We start from the raw sequence: 22,669 nt of genomic DNA, 5'->3' as shown, positions 1-22,669 counted from the left end.
TGGTGTATGGATACTTAGCTTTAACTATTCAACTAGGTACAAATTGACATCAACATTTAGATTATTGCTATAATTAGATGATAACAATTTAATATTTAAAAGAACGAGAAACAAAATTTTGTTACTCAAAATATTTTTAGTTATTAAATATAACTTTATTTTTCCTACTTGAGAAACAAGAAAAACTGAAATGTTACGAAATGACCCGTACGATGTTGAGGGCAAGAACGCTAGTCACGTGGGCCAAGATCCCTCGCCAAGGGAATAGTACAGACCAAGCTCATAGCTAGGTTGGAAAAGAAGCCTTAACATCCCATCTGAGAATTGAGGCTAAGCGGTTATATGGAAAATTTGATCATTGGTACGGGCCAACAGTAAAGCCGGTCACCAACCCGCAGCATAGTAGAATAGATCATGGGATGAGTACTTACCCACCTACCCATTCCATCTCCGTAAATATACCTTCACTCTACTTAATTAAATATGCAAAAGTTAATTTACTCGTACCTAAAACTTAACTTGAACGTCGTAGTTCTCGCATGTCTTTTCTCTCCGGCTCCCTCATGTGTTAGCTCGTCAAAGAGTCCCCATAATAGCTTGCTAAAGTGGAGCTCTCGTTGCCCACGACACTTGGGTATCAACAACCCGTGGTGTACCTAGTGGTTGATGATTGGATGGTTCATAATTGGTTGGCTGAAACTTCTTGAAATGATTAGCCAAATGTTTCTCAAGGCGTCCAGAACATACAAATTCATTTTGATTTTCTCGAAGTGGACAAAACTTAAAAAAATGTTTCTACGAATTCATTTATGCATTATTTTTAATGATGTCGTCATATAAAAATTCATTAAATTAAAAGTACAAAACTGAAAACTACTTTATTAATTATTTGTGTTTGTTAAATCGATTTCTATAATTTTTTAGATTTGACTAATAGTTTTAACTTTTAAGACATTCAAAGTATATTTAAAACTAAGTATCCAAATATGATATATTTTTATCTATTATTCTAAGATATTGTGAAAATGTGACTTCTAATCTACCTTTATATAAAAATATCGATATTATCGATGTTAAAGGTGAAATTAAATACTATGCTCTCATCAAGCACATATCCTCTCACCCTACCTTCATCGGTCTCCCCCAAGAATACTCCGAACGTTGTTTTTCTTCTTCAAATATAGAAAACCAAATCTATAAACTTCGACATATCTGTCTAAAATTCATCTTTTCTAGAAATTCTAAATCTAAAACTTTATTATAAAAAATTAATATCTCCAGAAATTTCTAGTCTCTCAAGCTGGAAATTTTATTATATTTGTTAAAGATATTTATATATTAACTAAATTTACATATCTATCAATTTAAGCTTTAAGCATTTGAGTTCAGTATTGATAGGTTAATCATTTTTAAGATGAAGCTCAAACATGCATTCGTTCTAAAAATGAGATTCGGGTCAAGATAGATAAGTTTTTTTTTTATTAGTACAACATGTGGAGATGATTATTTGAACTCATGACCTATTGGTTGAAGATATGTGTCAATTATCATTAAGCTATGTTCGTTTGGCTTCGAGATTGATAAGTTTAAAAGAGTCGTATCTTGAAGAGGCATATTAAGTCACATCGAGAAGATCAAGGACCTAACAAGATTTATATGATACATGGATTCCTCTCATTGATTTTAAAATTATTAAACCAGAATGTACCTTAAAGTGGCTTGAAAATTACTAATGGTGTTGGGAAATTAGACGCTCTAAATAATTTTCCCCTCCATAGTTCTATGAAGTTATCTAAGTCAATCAAGGAATGGGTTCAAATTTCATAATGGTCACCTATCTTAAGAATTTACTATCGTTGGAATAGTTTTAAAAAACAACATGGAGGAATATTTAATTTTCAAATTTTATTTCCTATTCCACGAGGGATGTTTAGTTAATGGAAGATGCCATGAAGTTCATTTTTTTGCGTAACATTTGTGTAAAATTGTAAATAACTGGTGCTTGTTTTTTCCCAAAAACAAAATAATAATAATAATTAGTGTTTGTCACATGCTCAAATATTTTAAGAAATAAAGTTAATTAATATAGAAATAATTAAAGATATCCTTGATTAAAAAGAAAGTAATAATGATAATTAATTTATATCTCATATAATAACCATGTTCTTTTTAGTACAATATATTGGAGAGAGGATTCGAACTCTCAACAGGTATATGCTAATTACCGCTCAGCTATGTTCATTTTGACCATATAATAATCGTGTTGACCTGTTTGAGAATGTGTTTGATTATAATATTGTAGGTGTTAGCAAGCCGTTGATCCTAAAAAGTAAAAATCAGGTCATAGAGAACCAATAAATAATATATATATATATATATATATATATATATATAAATATAAATAACAGGTCGTAGTGCTTATTATAATAGTCCCAAATGTTAGTATATATGGATACTTTTTAAAGGTAACATAAACAACATATTTCTAAAGGAATTGGATATAGTCACAAGCTATCGTTATTCCATAATCTCATGATCCCTCTCGTTTGGATGTGGTATCTGCTCATTCACGTACCCCTCCTGACGTCACATACTTTTTACGAAAAAACAAGTTAACTAATATTATCTCAACAATAAAAAGGAGATAAATCCAAAGCAAAAAAATCGATAGAAATATATGTTGGAAAAATTAAATAAACCCTAGTTCACGATTATTCTAAAATAAAAACCATAAAATTCCAGAACAATCAAAACCAAAGATCTAAGCATGGAAGAAAACCAAAATTTATAAAGGGATTATAATTACCTGAAACCATTAGATAGATTGACCATGATCTGCAAGAGGTTGTGGTTTGTGGTCTTCCTCAACTATGCAACCCAGGCCAAATATAGACAATATTTTCTGATGGGGTACAGAAGGCTCAAGCATAGTGTATGGGGACCATAACCATATATTTATAGGTTAATCCTAGGGTTTCTGAAACCCTAGGATTAATGAGCTGGTTTCTACTCAGCAAGCCACACCACTAAATGGGAAGTCATGGGCCATAATTAAGATTAGTTGTATGCCCATTAAATACCCCAAATATAATTGCTCTTTAATTTGTTCCCCACATAGAGAAGATAAATTAGCACCCAATTTATAGTGATGATTCACTCATTGTAGTCGGTTTCGTCAAGTTCTCTGCTAAGTATCATTTCAGGTTTTACTAAACGCTATGGAAAATCTTCAAGAACTTACGAACGCTCTACAGTTAATTTTTCTCAATTTTATTTCAAAGAAAAGTACTCACAGATCACCCTATGAACTTTTTACAACTCTTTAACAGAGATTAGAAATTTTTGACACAAAAAAATCACTCACACAGCTCTACGGAAAACTCTCAATCTCGAAGGAACACACTCTGTAAAACTCACAAAAAGCTCACTGTGTAGTGTGTATATGTAAAATATGTAGGCTAAAGATGTTGAAGTTGGACTGGTGGAGCCAAACCAACGCGAAAGAAAATCGGAGGAATTGAGGAATGAAATGTTGAAGTGGCTGCAGGAGCCATTTAGGCCGACGAGATAATGTTGAGATGCTGTAGGAAGAATCTCAACGCTAGGAACAAATGTCGGGCAAATTTGTGGGTGAGGCTTCAGTTCTTTTATAAAAGGAGGTGCTTAATTTCATTTAGGTCAACCGATGGAATTAATTTGTCCAGCCATGGGATTGATTTCATAGCAGCAATTCAGAGAGTTTCTGGTGGCATTTGAGGCGACAGCTTAAGGGCGTTTGCAGCAGAGTTTAGATACTTAGAAGTTAGGGGATTTTTGTTGGAGACATGGAGGGTGGATATCTGGGTAAAAAATATTTGAATGTTTGTATCCATCCTGATGAACAACAATAAATTTTTGTGTAATTTCTTTATTTTTATGTGATTGACTTAGATAACTGAATGTAATTGTGCTGTGAGCAACCCAAATGCTCCAACATCTTCTGGTTTTGGGCCGAACAAGCTCTTTAGCAACAATTCTCTCTCTCTCTTTTTTTTTTCTATTTTTTTTTTTGGCTTTTTCCTCCATTCTCAAAACTACAACTCTGAATTCCATTATATTATTAGTCGGCCTGCATTGTGAATTTGTGATAACATATAGAAACAATATGTATAAAAAGTCAACCCACAATGCAAGAATGAAAACTTTTGCGAGTAAAAGAAAATGGATTGTACGACATGTTAAAAATCTCACATCGAAAAGAAAATAGACCGTTTATAATAGATATGGACTACTCTTCGAACCCATCAAATAAATACTTTGGTGATCTAAAAATAGATATCAATGATGCATTTGATTAATGAGTTGAAAATATAATTCTGAAAATAATGAATTCAATTAAAAGTAGAGTTGCATTCTATATTTTCGGTATTTTTTAGAATAATAAATTTAGAAATTGAATTTCAATTTAAAGAATTGTTCAATTGTAGAATAATAAATTTAGAAGTTGAATTTCAATTTAAAGAATTGTTGAGATGTTTAGTAATGTTATCAACTAAATGTTTAGTTGACTTTAAAATATTATTAATTTATTTATTAATATATGCGTAGTAGACTTTGTAAAATTTTATAATATTATTTGATTAATAATATGTTATATTTGTCATGTTTTAATTCTAACATAATGAAATTATAACAACAAATAGTAAGTTTTTTTCTTTCTCTTTTAATGTAAAATCAAAATATGAAAATACTTATCAATTTTTCAATTTTTCAAAAGAATGTTTAATCCAAGTTGAATACGCAAACATGTTAAAGCGAGCATGGCAATGACAACAGGAAGGGACAACTCATCCCAATCTCCGTCTTCGAAATTTTGGAGGCGAAGACGAGGTGGGGCTTCTATAAAAATATTGGGGGGGAGGGGGGGGGGTTGAGTCAGGGACGGGGCGGGGAGATCTTCCCGTCTCCGCCCCGTCCCCACTGGGGATCCCGATTAGGATCTCCGGTTTGACCGGGGACAGGGTCAAATCGAGGATCGATCCTCGCGATTTTTTTGGCATTCCTACTCAATAGCAATTGACATATATTTTCAATAAAAAATATACTAGCGATATTATTCTTGCATTTAATCAAGAGCTTCTGAATTCGATGTCTCTCAAGCATCGGCACTAGTGACATAGTACAAAATAAAGATAATGTTGGATTGAAAGTGGATTTAATTTGCTCTTGTGAAGTGATTTTTTCTTTTTTGTGTGGGAAAAATTTTCAATTTTTACACTTTAAAGATTTAACAAGATGAATCAATTTTTATTGTCGATTTTCAAATTTGGCAAACAAATAATCTTATATTTGGAAAAATATTTTGCATTTTTTTAAACTTTTATTTAAACAATTGTTAAAGAAAGGAAATATTGTCATGTGTATTAAAAATATTACAACTAGAGGCTTGTTTTCTTCTTCCTTTTTGGAATTCGAATTTATGATCTGTTAGTCAGAAACAGGTGTCAATTATCGTGAGTTGAGCTCGTAGTGGGAACTAGAGGTTTGGTTCCATGAAAACCGTAAAGATAACAATAAAATTGATAAAAATTGAAAGATTTATTTGGTGTTCAAGATTGACTACATTGATTTTTGTTAAATCTTTAATTCTTGTAAGAATCAGTAGGTGAGATTTTTTGTGTTCTTTTTTTTTTTTTGATGAAATTAGTTAGGTAAATCATAAATTTAATAGAAGCTTGATAAAAGAAAAAAAATTGACACTATCCAAGTCCAAAAATAGAAAGGAAAAATTAGTTACAATAATATTTATCTTTCTTTCAGACTAAAGATTCAAATTTCTATACTAAATATTTGTTGTATTAGAAAAATCCCAGTGCTAATAATATGAAGCAAATGAGTTATTATTTATTTCAAAAATGTCACAAAATTTTTGCTTGTCTCATGTGATTTAGATTTGTCCTTTATATCATTTTATTGTAAAAATTTAAACTTGATATTAGATATACAAATAAATATTTTTTGTGCTATTTTTTAATTTCCTAAAGAATAATGCAATGGACAACAGCACTAAAATTATCTTTTTTAATACATAAAAAGTCCTTTGATATCAAGATTATTGGGGAAAAAAAGAATAGATAAATCGATCATCTTTCTTCAAACAGGAACTATTTGATTTTCCCCTTCCATAGGTTAAAAGTAGATAAAGTAACAATAATAAAGGAATAAGACATAGAGATAGAAAAGCTTCGGTCTTCTGCGAAAAGCCAGGTTCAACTATAGTTGGGAATATTACAATGAAGATCACACTCAAGATATTACTATCTTGCTTCTAAGTACCATTACAATGGTCACCTAGGATTACACAATTGAAAATACCCTCAATAAACCCACGAGATATAAACTCCTTTTTTACACATTGCCCACAACCACTCAAGTCTCCCTTATTTGGATTCTGTACAAATGAAACATTAACAAAAAGGTTCTATTTATAAGAGGTCAAATATCTCAATCCTTATAGAAAAATTATATTGTAATCCTTATAAGACAATAATATCCTACTCCTTATAGGAATTGGTAGTAGTGTTGAAAATCATTTTCCTCGTAGGAGACGGTCATCTGTTTTGGTTCCATTATCCCAACAATTTCCCACTTGAAGACAAAACATTAATCTTGCCTCCCACTGCAACAACAGTCTCTGATAATCTTAGAAAACTTCAAAGCTTCTTCTACAACAACTTTTGATCTTCTTGAAAAAATCTTCAAGGCTTCTCCAGCAAGTTTAAAAACTTGTAAAACAAAATATCATAAATCATTGGTCTCATCTGTCTTTGTCCTGAGGTCGGGCAATCTACGTGGTCTTGTCTCCCAGATGCAAGACACACATCCACATGCTCCCACTCAAACTAAGTGGCGATATCTGAAGCTTCCTTCTTCGTTTTCAAACACTGATTCTTGAAGAAAGAACTTCCTACTGATGACTTGACAACTCTATTCAAGCCTGTTGCCATAATTGAAACTCCATTCTTTACCTCAGCACCGACTGGGTTCGTCTTCTTTGATGCAACTGTTCATTGACGCGACTTCATCAATTCATCAATCCGTCTGACAACTAGGGATAATCACTGACAACCTAAAGAACCTGTTATCGTTCTTCCCAATTGTTGTTCCTGAATTGATGGCAGATCCTTTTGATCTGTTCTGGTTGTCTTTGTTGCTGGCTCCGTCCTATCTCTTTGGACACCATTTGCAACTTGCATCCACTGTTTCAATGATCCTCTGGCAACACTCAACTGCGACATGTAAACTGTAGATCTTTTATGACCAACTGCCACCAACTTGGATCCTTTGGTGAGCTTCCACTGGTTCTCACCAAACTCACTTTGATAACCATCATCGTCCAACTTACCTGTAGAGATAAAGTTCATTCTGATACCGGGTACATACCTAACATCTCGCAATAATAACTCAGACCCACTATTGGTCTTCAATCGTATATTTTAAATTTCTTCAATCTTGAAAAGTCTTCCATTCCCCATCCTCACGTGGCCGCGATTACCTCTTATGAAAGATGTGAATAATTTTCTACTTGAAGATATGTGTACTGAAGCTGCGCTGTCTATTACCCACTCCGATGGCTGGTTTCCTATTTCTGTGTTGCTTTCAACACAGACGAGGGCATCGTCTACAACTGCATTTGACTCTGCCATATACCTTTCAGATCCTCTTTTAATATTCTACAGTCTTCTGCTACCTATCATCAAATGCAACCTTCTCTTTACCTTTTTCGACAGCCAATACTGAGTCTTGTGTGGAAGAAGATTCTTTTCCACTCCCATTTCTACGAATTTCTTCAGCAATTGCCGCATCACATATTTTTGAAAATTTCAAAGATTTGTCTCCTGACAAATTGAACACTGCTGTCTTCATCGTTTCCCAACTTTCAGCTAAAGATGTTAGCAACTAAATATCATTCACTTCGTCATTAAAATGAATCTTAACTGATGCTAATTGATTGATTAATTTTGTGACCTCATTTATGTGGGAATTGACAGAAGTATTCTCTTCCATTTGAATGTTAAAGAATCTCCTTACGAGATATACCTTATTATTAGCTGAGGGTTTCTCGTACCTATTCTCCAGTGCTTTCATCAGATCTATTGCTGTCATTTCGTTTGCTACGAGACTTGCCATATTCATCGATAAACACAATCTGATAAAAGCAACTACCTGTTCATTCGTCTCTACCCAATCTTCATATTTCATCCCTCCTGGTCGTTCTTTTAAAGCTTTATTCAACTTCTTGCAGGTCAAGTAATCCTTAATCTGCATCTTCCAATATTCGAAATTGGCCCCATCGAATTTCATGATTCCTTCAAAACTTGACTTCTCTACTGATCCCATGACCCTCTGAATCAAACGCTCTGATACCAATTGTTGGGAAAAAAAGAATAGATAAATCGATCATCCTGTAAGTTCTTCAAACAGGAACTATTTGATTTTCCCCTTCCACAGGTCAAAAGCAGATAAGTAAGTAACAATAACAAAGGATAAGAGATAGGGATAGACAAGCTTAACACCACGAGGATTATACTGGTTCGCCCCTATCTTTTGATTACGTCTAGTCTTCTGCGAAAAAGTAGGTTCAACTATAGTTGAGAATATTACATTGGAGATCACACTCAAGATATTACTATCTTGCTTACCTAGGATTACACAATTGAAAATACCCTCACTAAACCAACGAGATACAAACTCTTTTTTCACACACTACCCACAACCACTTAAGTCTCCCTTAATTGGATTCTCTACAAATGAAACCTTAGAAGTCAAATATCTCAATCCTTATAGGAAAATAATATTGTAATCCTTATAAGACAATAATATCCTACTCTTTATAGGAATTGTTAGTGGTGTTGAAAATCCTTTTCCTCGTAGGACACGAGTCATTTGTTTTGGCTCCATTATCCCAACAGGTTATAAATGTGATAAGAACTATTGTTCCGGTTGTACATACATAGGAAATGTTAGGTGCATAGTCATTTTGATTTTTTCTTCCTCTCAAAAGTAAAAACCAGGTGATTGTCGTTTTTTTTAATAAACCTATATCTGATAGTTCTTTTTTACTTTTGTACTGAAAAAAACTATTTTTTACTTTATATATACATATTTTTTAGAGATTTATCAAATAGAAAAATATGTAAATAAAAAAAATAAAAGAAAAACGTTTGGAGAGATGGAGAGAAAATTTTTTGAGAAAAAAAAATTAAGAGTAAATTTATCAAGACAGAAAAAAAGATTTAGAAGAGAAGTAAAAGAGAGATATATAAAAAAGTATTAGTTAGGGAAAGAAAAAAAAATTATAGAGCAAAAATAAAAACATATCCGTCAATATATTAAACTTCTCCTATTGAAGTTGGAAGTTTTAAAGAACTACAATTTACGACATAAAAGTCGAAAAATGCATAAATTCACCATTAAACTAGTCTCTCAAAACTCACAAATTCTAGTTTAATTTTTTAGGTCTCATCAATAATTTTGTACAACACACATATTTTATACCATAGTAAACACAAATTTAGCGCATATATTTATATACATATATTACAATTCCTTCAACAAAAGTCTATAAAAAAAAAAAAAAGAAATTGCATTATCAATTTAAGTTCTAATTTGATGAATGAAAAATCTAGACGAGAAAAAAGATTAAAAAAAAATTATCTTTTTCCAAAAAGGAAAAAAGCCGAATTATACGACCACCGACTTTTTTGTTTTGTTGGTTTCCGTTCGTCCTTTTTGTCATAAGTAATTTACAGCTATGGTGAGCGGTGTGCGACAATTATAAAGCCATAACAATGGAACAAAACATCGTCGAAATGGATTTGTTGTGGATCTTCGTCCTTCTACTTTGCTTAGCATAGTTTTCGTCTTCAATCTTAACCCTTAATTCCAAAACAAGAACCGGTGCCGGCGCCGCCATTTCCAAGCTACCTCCCGGACCCAGACCTTTGCCGGTGATCGGAAACCTTCTGGATCTCGGCGACAAGCCCCACAGGTCTCTGGCCAATCTGGCCAAATCTCATGGCCCTATTATGACCTTGAAACTCGGCCGAGTCACCACCGTCGTAGTCTCCTCCGCCGCCATGGCCAAGGAAGTTCTCCAAACCCACGACCAGTTTCTGTCCTGCAGAACAGTTCCCGACTCCATTACCACTTACAACCACGAAGTTCTGGGTCTCCCATGGCTTCCGGTTTCGCCCCTCTGGCGAAAACTCCGACGAATTTGCAATACCCAGCTGTTCGCCGGAAGGATTTTGGACGCTAACCAGAATCTCCGGCGAGCCAAGGTGGCCGACCTCGTTTCACAAGTTTCCAGAAGTGCTTCCAAAGGTGATTTTAACCTAAATGGATAGATAGATTATGGTATATTTTGATTTTTGTGTGGTTTTAATTTTTAAATACATCCCATCCATCTTTTAGGTTTCCCCCCTTAATATTTTAAAATTCTCTTTAGTTTATATTAAAAAAACTGTTAGAACGTGATTTGGAGAGGCCAATCAAACCAGAGTGGTCCAAATTGGACCTTGACGAATTGTGAATAAGGGAAAGTTGGATCCTTAACTTGAATGACTGGATCAAAGATGACCAGTAAAAAGGAAGGTGAGCTAAAGCCTGCGTGGCGTGGCGGCACAACGGGTGCTAAAGTTAGTCAGGGAGCATAGGGAGAGAAGAGAGGAGAGTATATTTAGTTGTATAGAATTTTATCATATCATTTTTCAATCTCCTTTTATCTCCTTGGGAAGACTTGGACCCCTTGTATTATACAAGTGCTGGAACTTCTTCTCCGCGTAAGTAAAGAATGGGTGGCATCGAAGGCAAGTTTCCCAGACTTTATACACCACGGGGAATGTGAGTAGGGTGATGGGCTGTCGTACAGGGTGACCGCGGTGGGCACAAGGTAGTATGAGAGTTGCATTCGCTTAGCGTGGGAAAGGATAGCGCGGTTGCGGAAGCCGTGCTCCTTGCCGTGGATAAGGGGCGGCACGACTTCTCAACGCCAAAGGAGCAAACCCAACCGCACATCTCTTATCCGCATCAAGCAAACGCGACTGCATGGGCTGCATTTGCTTGACGCGGATAAGAGATGCATGGCCGGGCCCACTCCCTTGACGTTGAGAAGGGACGATGTTATCGTGTGAGCCACACTCTGCTTGGCCTTTCGAAGAGGCACAACCATATAAACTGTGCATGAGAGAAAGTTTGTGTTAGATAGATTTCTAATACAACATAGATTTCATTCATGCCAATATGACTATTAATTGCATTTAATCCTTTTTTGAGGTGGGAGGTTCAAACTCTACACTCCCAATTTGTTGCTCTAAAAAAACATAGATTTCATTCATGTGTCAAAAGTAGCATTAAGTTGCACATTCACATATCCAAATATTTTTATTAAAATAATAATTTAATGATATATTAACCTTTTATTAAAAAAATTCAACCATGAAAGTGGGGAGGAAAGAAACTAAGAACGAAAAAAATATAGAAAAAGATGAGACGAGAAAAAGTAGGAAGAGGAAGAGAAGTAAAAGCCCAAGATTTTGAAAATAAAACCTACTTAAAGTTTAAACCATTAAACATAGAAAAATAAATCTATTTTAAATAAAATAGAAAAATTGGCTAAATTTGAATTCAATCTTTAAATTTTTTAAAAGTAAAACTAAAAAGTAGAATTAAATTTAAAAAGAGAAGAGGTTGGATTTAAAAGAAGAAATGAGAAAAATATCACGTGCCTCTATCACACTCTAATACTGCGCTGCCGTAAACGTAAATATAAATATTTAATTATTAATTATATTAAATATAAATATATATAGAATATATAGAATGTGGTCGGGTCTGGATTTACTCTTCAGTTTGCAATTCTAAATCGAAATTGGAGCACATATTCGATTTGATTTTTATTATTAATCTAATTGAATCGTAAAACCACTAACAATTCTAGAACAAGACTAAAAACATATATAAATATATTTATTAGTGTCTATATCACTTCTAGATTAGACTTGTGATAGACCCTGTTAGAGATAAGACATTGATATTATGTTGGTGTTAGTTCTTTGAATGAAATCTGAGATTGAAGAATAGTCCATCCTTTAACTTATATTTATCAACTCAGCTTCATTATCAGGCTTGAAATTCAAACACCAGCCTAAGCCCAACCAAATGTCTAACGTTTGACCGGTCTGGTTCAATTAGTCCTTCTATCAATTGGATTGAATATATATGAATCTTCATTTTTTTAAAATTCGCCTTGTATTAAGGCATGATTCAATAATTTATTAATATTAATATTATATAATATATTAATATATTATTTATTTATTTTAAAAAAACAACGACACATCAATCTATTTAATAGGCTGGATTGGACAATAAACCTAAATTTAAGTGGTTGGGCGGGCCCAAACTAAGCCCAACCAATACTTGAGACATGTAGGACTTGGGTCTAGGCCAACCTCCTTCCGTTTCTTCAGGCTAGGCTGACCTAATGATAAAGCTGACCGAAGATGGTGTAATTAATAGTTCTAGAGATAGCGTCGCAACAAAAATGTCTTCAGTCCACCCAGCAATATCGATGGTCCTCTACCTCTTTTGGGTTGGGTATGAGACATAAATGTTTGTGACTGCTGAAAGTTTTCATCAACATCCAATCAAAAAAGTAGTTTGTAGAATGTGAAATAGATGTTGATAGCACGGCCATATCACCTTACAAAATTGTTGTATCTACAAAGTTTTATATTCCGTGTGCTATATTTACTATAATATGGTAGAACTATTTCCTATCCATTACAATTTTCCTTGCAATAAAAGTAAATAATATGAACAGGTGAGATGGTGGATTTTGGGAAGGTAGCATTCTTGACGTCGTTGAATCTGCTTTCGAACACGATCTTCTCGGCAGATTTTGTGGACCCAAATTCTGAAATTGGGAAAGAGTTCAAGCAAGCAGTAAGAGGGATTATGGAAGAAGCTGCAAGGCCAAATTTGGGGGATTATTTTCCTCTACTGAAGAAGCTAGATCTTCAAGGCATAAAGAGGAGACAAACTGTTAATTTCGATAAGGTTTTTAATGTGTTGGAGCAGATGATGGACCAGCGGCTACAGCTGCAGCAGCAAACCCCCACTTCTGCGCCCAACAACGACTTGTTGCATAATCTTCTCAATCTCACCCACCAAAATAGCGACATGGAAATCAGCAAAATTGAAGTCCAACACTTAATATTGGTAACTACCCACTTCACCCTTTTAAATAACTTCTCTTTAATATTTAAATTTACTCTGCTTTAATTCTTTTTCTTTGGGACTCAATGCTGGATTAATCTTAAATTGTGTTGATGGGTTTCCATGTTGATGTAATTGAAATTAGGTGCTGTTCGTTGCTGGGACTGATACAAGTTCTGCAACACTGCAATGGGCAATGGCAGAGCTCCTAAGAAACCCAGAAAAGTTATCCAAAGCTCAAGAAGAAAGCAGGCGGGTGATTGGAAGAGGGAACCCAATTGAAGAATCAGACATTTCAAGGCTGCCTTATCTACAAGCAATCGTGAAGGAAACTTTCAGATTGCACGCACCAGCTCCTTTTCAACTGCCCCGTAAAGCGCTACAAGACGTAGAGATTGGAGGTTTCAAAGTCCCAAAGGACGCACAGGTGCTGGTGAATGCATGGGCTGTTGGCAGAAATTGGGAAAATCCAGAGTCGTTCGAGCCAGAGAGGTTTTTGGAGTCGGAAATGGAAGTTAGAGGCAGAGATTTTGAGCTGATTCCGTTCGGTGGTGGGCGTAGGATTTGTCCTGGTTTGCCATTGGCGATGAGAATGATGCATTTGATGTTGGGTTCGCTGGTTCACTTCTTTGATTGGAAGCTTGAAGATGAAGATGTGAACATGGACGAGAAGTTTGGCCTCACTGTGGAGATGGCTTTTCCCTTGAGAGCCTTGCCTGTCCTTGTCTAATTTACAACTAAAACTTTGCATTTTTATTGCCTGTTCCTATCTTTGCTTTTTTTTTTCTCCTTCCGGTATCAATCTCTCTTTATACAGGTTTATTGTTTCCTCAAGTTGCAAACATTTCTTCTCTTTATATTTTTTGATCAATCCAACTTATCTGTATCAAAGCCAACTCTTGGACAAGAGGTGTTGATGCATGTTTCTAAACAAAGTTAGATGTCAGCTCTAGTCTTACGTGGCTTTTACATCAACTCTACTAGCACCCGCAGGTAGAAACTTGCATTGACATGATGTTAGCTACGTGCACTCCGATATTTAAGTTAGCATTAAGTAGAAGGTGGTGTGAGCTTAAATTGCAAAAGATTGCATATCTTTGAAAAGGTGGGAGCCACTTTTTATGGGGAGGGAGTATGGAGCATTCAGATTCTGTTGTTACCTCGTCTGCTATACTTGTAGCTTTGTGGGGTTTCACCACCAATTGGAAGATATTCTAATGGCAGAATCTTGCTGAATGTTGAGATTTTTTGTCGATAGAATCATTACCTAAATTCGAGTTAACCTCTGCTTGTTTTGTCACATACTCTTCCTCCTCATCTTTGAGGCATCCGAGCTGAGGCTTAGACACGCATACCTAAACAAGAGAGGCACGTGTGACATTGGATTTTACCCTATAACAAAAGGGAAGAAAGATTCTCTACAAATCTACTATCAAGTATCAAATACAATTAAGAAAGAGTCCTTTCTACTGTGCAACACTAGTACCAATACAATTAAAACAAATTCATGGCCAAAGAAAGATACCTCCCAAAAGTCTAGAGCAATCTCTAGACTCTCTATTCAATTATGTCAAAAGAGCACTCTCCGTTCCAAATTAATAGACTAGTCAATTAGTTAAGATATTATACATTTGTTCTAGAGATCCTTTCTTTCCAAGCGGAAAAATTAATTTCAACCCTTAAACTTAGCAAATATTTTTAATAAAAATTTAGACAAATGTTATATTTTTGCCTTTCATAAAAATTTCTAAAAGTTCATTAATTTCAAGTAGAAATTAAGCTCTACCAATATACAAGATAGAACATGGAGTAACTTTAGAGATTTCAACAAAATTTCAACTCTAATGTCTTTTTCTGTTAAGATTTCATCAATTTTGTACTAAACATATATTTGTAATTCAATTTTCTTCTTACTTTATTTTTTGGTTAACTGTATTTTTTTTAGTATAGCTGGCCTGAGACCTCGTAGCTACAAACAGGTGCCAGTACTGCTGAGCTTAACTCGGCCGGTTGATGGTATCGGAAATAGATAGGAAAAGAAAGATAAAAAGTCAGCATATTCTGATTAAAAAATGACGCAGCTTCTTCAACCCTCTGTGTCTCTGCGATCGTTGCGCCAAGGTTTTCAATTTTCCTCATCTCTCTCTTTCCCTCCCAGTCCCTCTAATTCCATCCGATTTCGACCCTTCTCCTCCAAAATGTCGGCCGATTCTCCAGCTCCAAGTCAATCCATCACCCTGCCTTGTCAAATCCAGCAGCCCGTGCAGATTGTCGCCGCACCCGGCGTCTCCGATTCCGATTTCCGGCTAGTTCAATACCCTTTCTAATCTTCTTCTTAATGTCACGAATGTGCAACGAAGATTACTTTCTAATTTCATTGATTATATTTTTTGGGTTCTTTTTTTTTCGGTGCCCTATATTGCAGGAATGCTATTGATTCATCATTGTTCAAGCAGTGGCTGATGAACTTGCAAGGTGAGAGTGGGATTTTAGCGAAGGGAACCATGTCTCTGAAACGAGTACTTATTCAGGTTGTGGAGAAAAGAACTATCCATTTTTAGCGTCGAATTTTTTATTGTTTCACTTTTTGGTTATGATTGATTGAGGGGTTTTTGTTTCAGGGAGTTGATATGTTCGGAAGTAAAATTGGGTTTCTCAAATTCAAAGCCGATATCTATGATAAGGAATCGGGGAAGAAGGTATCTGGCGATTACCATTTATTCTTTCTGCTGCCGAATTTGTTGAAATCTGTTAATTGAGACTAATAGTGAGTTTGGAATGCCTTTTGAGAACAGTGTTTCTAAGTGAAACTCTTTTTCTGTTAGCACTTTTAGGAGAAAACTTTGCAAAACACTTCCTAAGTGCTTTTATCTGTTTTCAGTTTTTAACCAAACACTGCCAATTTTTACAAAACACTCTTAGGTGTCCATAACTACTTTAAGAGGCTGGTCAAACACATCCCAAAATCAACTTAACTTTATTTAGATTAGTCTATCTGTTTTAACTTTATTTAGATTAGTCTATCTGTTTTTCTTACTTTCATCAGAACGAGGCTCTGTTCAATCAGTATTATGCTAGCTGCTAAGGAAATCAATTAGTCACTAATATAATAAGATGTAAACAAACTTTGGGGAATCGATGATTGGTGCTGTTTCTTTCTTTTCCACGAACTAAAACTTGCTTAGGTTCCAGGTATTGTATTTGCTAGAGGACCTGCTGTCGCGGTGCTTATCCTTTTGGACTGTGGAGGAGAAACTTATGCTGTTCTGACCGAGCAGGTTGTTGTTTTGTTTGTTATTACATTTTGAAGTTCGCCAGTTTTATTGAGATATAAATCCTTAGCATGTAAGTCGATGCTATACTAAATAACTATCAGGGGTTGCAATTATTGGGTTGTTTACTGTGAAACACTATTTGAAATTTGAATTCTGATCACACTGAGTTGAAATTTCATGTGTTAAGGTCAGAGTTCCTGTTGGGAAACTCATGTTGGAATTGCCTGCTGGTATGTTGGATGATGACAAGGGGGATTTTGTTGGCACAGCCGTTCGTGAGGTCTGATCTCTCTCTCTCTCTCTCTCTCTCTCTCTCTCTCTCTCTCTCAATATGATGTGAATTTCTGTTTGTATAAATCGAAAAATGAAAATCCTTGAGTTTATGTTGATATACTGATCTATGGTAATTTCATTCTTCTTTTCTTCGTGAAATCTCTGTTTTTCTCATCTCCTTTAGATATATTTTTTGTGTTAATTATCAAGTTGTGGTTTGATGCAAAGAGGTACATGTCGATGTAGAAGCAAAACGTTAGTGACTTATACTTGAAGAGTTGTGCAAAAGAGAAATCTAATGCACGATAGAAATATTACCCAATTTTTTACTAGATAATCCAAGTTTTGCAGGTCTTCATTTAAGGAAGAGTGAAAGTTTTCCATGGCTTGATGTGTTATTTGGTGTGGCAATCATGGCAGGTCGAAGAGGAAATCGGCATTAAGTTAAAGCTTGAGGACATGGTCGACCTTACTAGCTTCCTTGACCCCTCGACTGGATGCAGAGTCTTCCCTTCTCCAGTAAGTTCGCATTTAACAAATATCAATCTCTGATGTTTTAGTAAGAGCTACTGTTTTTGTAATATAAGGTAGAGGATCCATCTTAATCTTATAACTCAGTCCAACAGTTTAAGTTTCCAGCCAAACAGAATTGTAATGAGAAAAAGACTGGCAATGCTGGTTCCAACTACCTAGTTCCCACACCAGCCCACTACATTCGAGAGTGCCTCACTCTACCCACCGAGACTACCCAAAAAGTCTCCTGTCTCTTCTAAATCACCACACTTTCCCATTTTTCAGTCCCTCGAAATTGGAGGCTTATCACAGTTCCAAAGAAACTACTACACAAAAAACACCCCGAACATCTTAGTTTTTTTGTTTGCCACATCATCGTTTCATAAATTTCCCACTTGCCCTTGTTTTTTGTATATCAGCAAGGCAGGACTGATTGTTATTTTACATGTTCGTGGTTAGGGAGGATGTGATGAGGGAATCGGTCTCTTCTTTTACCGAGGTTCCGCAAGTAAAGAGACTATTTCAGAGCTGCAAGGAAGGGAAACTGGCCTCAGGGAACATGGTGAGCTGATTAAGGTTCATGTGGTTCCTTATGGAAAACTCTGGAGGGTAACAGCAGATGCAAAGGCCCTAATGGCCATTGCACTCTATGAAATGGCTCAGAGGGAAGGGCTTTTGCCTTCTCTTCACCCTGTATCTGATCTCGCACCTTGAAGCCAATGGAGTTTATCGTTTTAACCCAATTGAGTTTTATGCTGGTTTGTGTAAAAGGGTAACAAAGTTTCTTAACACATGCTTTAAGAAGAATAACTAGTTTCCACAAAGTTGTGTAGCACCCAAGATTTGGAATCCATATTTGGCACTGGGTGGCCTACCATTTCTCTGCATCTCGTGTGATGCATTTCCCTACATCCTTGCAACCCGGTTATTAGGGATGGCAAAAAAACTTACGGGACCCAATCGAGTTGGGGAATCTCCGGTTTGACTGGGGACGGGGTCAAACCGGGGATTCTAATTGAGGTCCCTAGGGGGACTGGGGGAGGTCTCCCCGCCCCGTTTAATATTTCATTGTTTTTTATATTTTTATATAATAATATTAATATATATTAATATTGATAAATACTTTTAAGTTTTTATATATATATGACCAATGCCCATTTAGTCACATTTTCTTTAGTTTTAACACTCATGCAAATAAAAAAATAATAATAAAAAAAAATAAAAATACTTATCAGGTCAGGGAATCCCTACCCCATACCTTCCTCCAAAATTGAGGGTGAGGATGGGGATGGTCTCCCCGATCCTGCGCCACCCTGTTGCCATCCATACTGGTTATGTCATCGACTTGACTTGAGTTGCTTGGAAGAGTGAAGATTGTCCCTACATATCCTTCAACATGTCTTGTCTTTGCATGTTTTCTAGGAAAATCTCCTAGTAGGTCACAAAACCTAAGATTGCTTCAAATGAAGTATGCATAACTTTAGAGTTTTATGGTTGAGTTATCAAAAAGAGAGGTGTACTTTATTGGTATATGTAATTATTATCAGTTCTTTTTTTTTAATATTCATTTACCATGTTTGCATGATTTCAGGATGCCCCGATGTGGGTTCATTCATATATCTCTCTTCTCTTAGGTGTCACAAGTTAGATGTGCACTTGTGATAATTATGTTGCATAGATTTAGATATGGACTATTTAATATAAATAACATATAGAATTTCTATACTTGAGTGAGCTGGATAGCTAAATTATCTCAATGAAGCCTTCTCAACTTGGCTACGAACAGTAGCTATCACTATCTTTCTAATATATGTTGTTTATAACATTTCCAAATAGCTTATATAGAAAAAGAGACAAATTACTGTTTCGAGCATAAATCAGTGGATAAGATAGCCATCATCTCAAATGTTTACGATTCAATCTCTTCTTTTACCATTGTTACACCCTACGGTCTTCTTGATCTTTTAGGTTAGGTTTAAAATAGATAGTAGTTAGTTGCCCTACTTTCTGTCTTTCTTTCCACTATTATGTTGCTCTGGTCTCATTCTCTAATTGCCTTCCTCTAATCTCCTTCTTCTCTTCCTCATCGTTGGGCAACCCCCCTCCCTATGGTTCCCAACTCAAAGTCAAAGTCCATCTACATGCACATAGAGGGCGGCTCTTTGGATTAGTATTTATATCCTTAGCAAAAGTTCTCTCAGACACCACTTTCTTTGCTTCAATCATCGACCTCTAGAACCACCGCCATCTCAAAATAAAGACATTGACAAGTATATTATAAGTGAGGGACAACATCTTCATTGATATGAGGTCTTTTTAGTTGAAACTAAAGGTAGAAGCATGAGTGCTTATGCTCAAAGTGGACAATATCATACCATTGTTTATTAAATCTCATAGATTAAAAGGAATTTTCTCTAAGAGAAAATCTCGAATTCTATTCAACCAACTCTGAAGTCAAAAATTCAGTTTCGAGTGAAATAGTCCTACATAAAGCTTGATGATTATTACAAGGAATGCACTTCAAAGCCTATTTGGCCACATCAATTTGTTGTCTTCAAGTTTGGAGGCATCATGAAACTTCAAAGTTTGAATTTGATTAGTCTTATTCATGAAAATTTGGATATAATAGTAGAGTTTAATAACCATAATTTCACTACAACACAAAAATTAGTTCCTTTGTTCTCAAAACAAGAGCTAAATTTGAGAAACAAACGGCCTAGTATTGTTATCTACATCAAGATTGCCAATAATTGCAACAGGCCAAGTCGGATAATGACAATCTTAAAGCCCATAAACAAATAATTCATAAAGTTAATACATCATTCACGTTGCTATCAGTAGGAACCATTCACCACAACCCTCCAATTGCATTCCGTTATTGGCTTTGAAAGTTTCATACAGCAGCGCCGGCCAGAACTGGGCATCTCTCTCCAATATAAAAGGTGTTATCTGGTGAATTTACAGAGGGCATCATCAAGCTTTAGCCTTTTTGCTTTTAACTTCCTTAAAACATGGTTGTTTTGCCTTCTCTTTTCCTTCTCGTCTTGTTTCACTTTCATGGTGGTGGGGCTCGCCCCACATCGAGCAACCTTCAAACTTACATTGTCCATGTGAAGAAACCAGAGAAGCTATCAACTTATGGGCAAGTAGAGGATCTAGAGAACTGGCATAGGTCGTTCTTACCATCGAGTTCGGAGGATCATCCAAAGTTGTTGTATTCGTTTCGAAATGTGATGAGTGGTTTTGCCGCAAGACTCACCGAAGAACATGTGAAAGCAATGGAAGAGAAGGATGGTTTCATTTCGGCGAGGCGCGAAAGAATATTGAAGTTGCACACCACTCACACCCCAAACTTTCTTGGACTAAACCGGCAATTCGGGTTCTGGAAAGACTCGAATTTTGGAAAGGGAGAGATCATAGGAGTGTTGGACGGTGGAATTACACCGAACCATCCTTCGTTCGACGATGCAGGAATGCCACCACCACCGGTGAAATGGAAAGGAAGATGCGAGTTTAATTTCTCAGCATGTAACAACAAGCTTATAGGTGCGAGGTCTTTCAATCTCGCAACAAAGGCCTTGAAGGGCGAACAACCAACAGCTACAGACTCTCCTATTGACGAAGATGGGCACGGGACTCACACAGCGAGCACCGCAGCTGGTGCTTTCGTAGACGAAGCAGAGGCATTGGGAAATGCCAAAGGCACAGCCGTTGGCATGGCGCCTTTAGCTCACCTTGCCATCTACAAAGTCTGCTTCGGGGAGGATTGCCCAGATAGCGATATTCTTGCAGCACTCGATGCAGCTGTTGAAGATGGCGTTGACGTGCTCTCGCTCTCTCTTGGGAGTGATTCGGCTCCATTTTTCAGAGATGATATTGCCATAGGCGCATTTGCAGCCACTCAAAAGGGAATTTTCGTCAGTTGCTCGGCTTCTAATTCGGGGCCTCTCAATGCCACATTGTCCAACGAAGCCCCGTGGATTCTAACGGTTGCAGCCAGCACCATTGATCGAAGAATCATAGCCACAGCCAAGCTTGGAAATGGAGAAGAATTCGATGGCGAATCTCTATTCCAGCCGAGTGATTTCCCACCAACATTATTCTTGCCTCTCGTTTACGCCGGTGAGAAAAACGAAACGGCTGCATTATGCGGAGAAGGTTCGCTAAAAGACATTGATGTAAAAGGAAAAGCTGTGGTGTGCGAGAGGGGAGGAGGAATTGCAAGAATTGCAAAAGGAATGGAAGTCAAGAACGCGGGCGGCGCCGCCATGATCCTCCTAAACCAACAAACAGATGGATTCACCACCGAGGCGGACGCTCACGTTCTTCCAGCCACCCATGTCAACCACGTGGCGGCGCTGAAGATCAAAGACTATATAAACTCAACACATAACCCCATAGCCGCAATTGCATTCAGAGGAACCGTCATCGGCGACGACGACTTCTCTCCGGCCATCGCTTCCTTCTCATCCCGAGGCCCCAGCCTTGCAAGTCCTGGTATTTTGAAACCCGACATAACCGGTCCCGGCATCAGCATTTTAGCTGCATGGCCATTCCCATTAGACAACAACACAAAAAACACCAAACCAACATTCAATGTAATATCAGGAACATCAATGTCGTGTCCTCATCTCAGTGGCATTGCAGCTCTGATCAAGAGCTCTCATCCTGACTGGTCACCAGCCGCCATTAAATCAGCCATAATGACCACTGCGGATATAACAAACCACAAAGGCAGGCCAATCCTCGATCAGAATTTCCAACCGGCAGACTTGTTTGCAACCGGCGCAGGCCACGTAAACCCATCAAAGGCAACGGACCCAGGATTGGTTTATGACATTCAACCAGACGATTACATTCCTTATCTATGTGGTTTAGGATACAAAGATAATGAAGTTTCAATTATTGCTCATCAACCAGTTGATTGTTCAGCAAAGCCAAGCATTCCAGAAGGAGAGCTCAACTATCCATCATTTAGCGTCGCGCTAGGACCACCGCAGACGTTCACAAGGACAGTGACGAACGTCGGCGGTGGTTATGAAGTTTACACCGTCATGATTGAAGCGCCGCCATCGGGCGTTTCTGTGACAGTCCGACCAAGAAAGATATTCTTCTCCGCAGTGAACCAGAAAGTGGCATATTCAGTTACTTTCAAGCGCATTGGTTCAATTACACCACCCTCTAGTGGCTCCGCCCAAGCCTATCTCAAATGCATGTCTTCTAAACACATTGTTAGGAGTCCCATCTCGATTAAGTTTGTGTGAGCTTTGGTTTCAAACATTGACCCAACACTATATCAATTGTGTGTGATGTGTCGGATTCTTATTACTCTATTCTATTCTTGTTAT

General features: G+C 36.6%; 3 protein-coding genes across 3 annotated transcripts; all 3 read left to right on the top strand.

The window, feature by feature from the left end:
- The first annotated feature begins 9,835 nt into the window (after positions 1 to 9,835).
- Positions 9,836 to 14,094, top strand: LOC111023807 (geraniol 8-hydroxylase). The gene is made up of 3 exons (XM_022301289.2): positions 9,836 to 10,365; positions 12,866 to 13,263; positions 13,406 to 14,094. The coding sequence occupies exons 1-3, from the start codon at positions 10,068 to 10,070 to the stop codon at positions 13,988 to 13,990; spliced, it is 1,281 nt and encodes a 426-aa protein (XP_022156981.1). The 5' UTR covers positions 9,836 to 10,067; the 3' UTR covers positions 13,991 to 14,094.
- Positions 14,095 to 15,222: 1,128 nt separating this feature from the next.
- On the top strand, positions 15,223 to 18,145 carry NUDX14 (nudix hydrolase homolog 14). The gene is made up of 7 exons (XM_022275563.2): positions 15,223 to 15,565; positions 15,686 to 15,791; positions 15,882 to 15,959; positions 16,446 to 16,538; positions 16,723 to 16,815; positions 17,229 to 17,327; positions 17,781 to 18,145. The coding sequence occupies exons 1-7, from the start codon at positions 15,333 to 15,335 to the stop codon at positions 18,033 to 18,035; spliced, it is 957 nt and encodes a 318-aa protein (XP_022131255.1). The 5' UTR covers positions 15,223 to 15,332; the 3' UTR covers positions 18,036 to 18,145.
- A 211-nt stretch (positions 18,146 to 18,356) lies between these two features.
- On the top strand, positions 18,357 to 22,669 carry LOC111025997 (subtilisin-like protease 4). Its single transcript, XM_022303960.2, has one exon. The coding sequence runs from the start codon at positions 20,333 to 20,335 to the stop codon at positions 22,583 to 22,585; it is 2,253 nt and encodes a 750-aa protein (XP_022159652.2). The 5' UTR covers positions 18,357 to 20,332; the 3' UTR covers positions 22,586 to 22,669.

The sequence above is a fragment of the Momordica charantia genome (assembly GCF_013281855.1).
Source record: "Momordica charantia cultivar OHB3-1 chromosome 6 unlocalized genomic scaffold, Mcharantia_2.0 BLBB01000006.1, whole genome shotgun sequence".
Taxonomy (NCBI): Eukaryota; Viridiplantae; Streptophyta; class Magnoliopsida; order Cucurbitales; family Cucurbitaceae; genus Momordica; species Momordica charantia.
This window is presented reverse-complemented; position numbering and strand designations above follow the sequence as displayed.

Coding starts and splice junctions, on each gene's coding strand:
- LOC111023807 (XM_022301289.2), top strand. CDS start 10,068: ATGACCTTGAAACTCGGCCGAGTCACCACCGTCGTAGTCTCCTCCGCC. Junction 10,366..12,865: donor TTCCAGAAGTGCTTCCAAAG/GTGATTTTAACC, acceptor TAATATGAACAG/GTGAGATGGTGGATTTTGGG. Junction 13,264..13,405: donor AAGTCCAACACTTAATATTG/GTAACTACCCAC, acceptor AATTGAAATTAG/GTGCTGTTCGTTGCTGGGAC.
- NUDX14 (XM_022275563.2), top strand. CDS start 15,333: ATGACGCAGCTTCTTCAACCCTCTGTGTCTCTGCGATCGTTGCGCCAA. Junction 15,960..16,445: donor ATAAGGAATCGGGGAAGAAG/GTATCTGGCGAT, acceptor AAACTTGCTTAG/GTTCCAGGTATTGTATTTGC. Junction 17,328..17,780: donor GCAGAGTCTTCCCTTCTCCA/GTAAGTTCGCAT, acceptor GTTCGTGGTTAG/GGAGGATGTGATGAGGGAAT.
- LOC111025997 (XM_022303960.2), top strand. CDS start 20,333: ATGGTTGTTTTGCCTTCTCTTTTCCTTCTCGTCTTGTTTCACTTTCAT.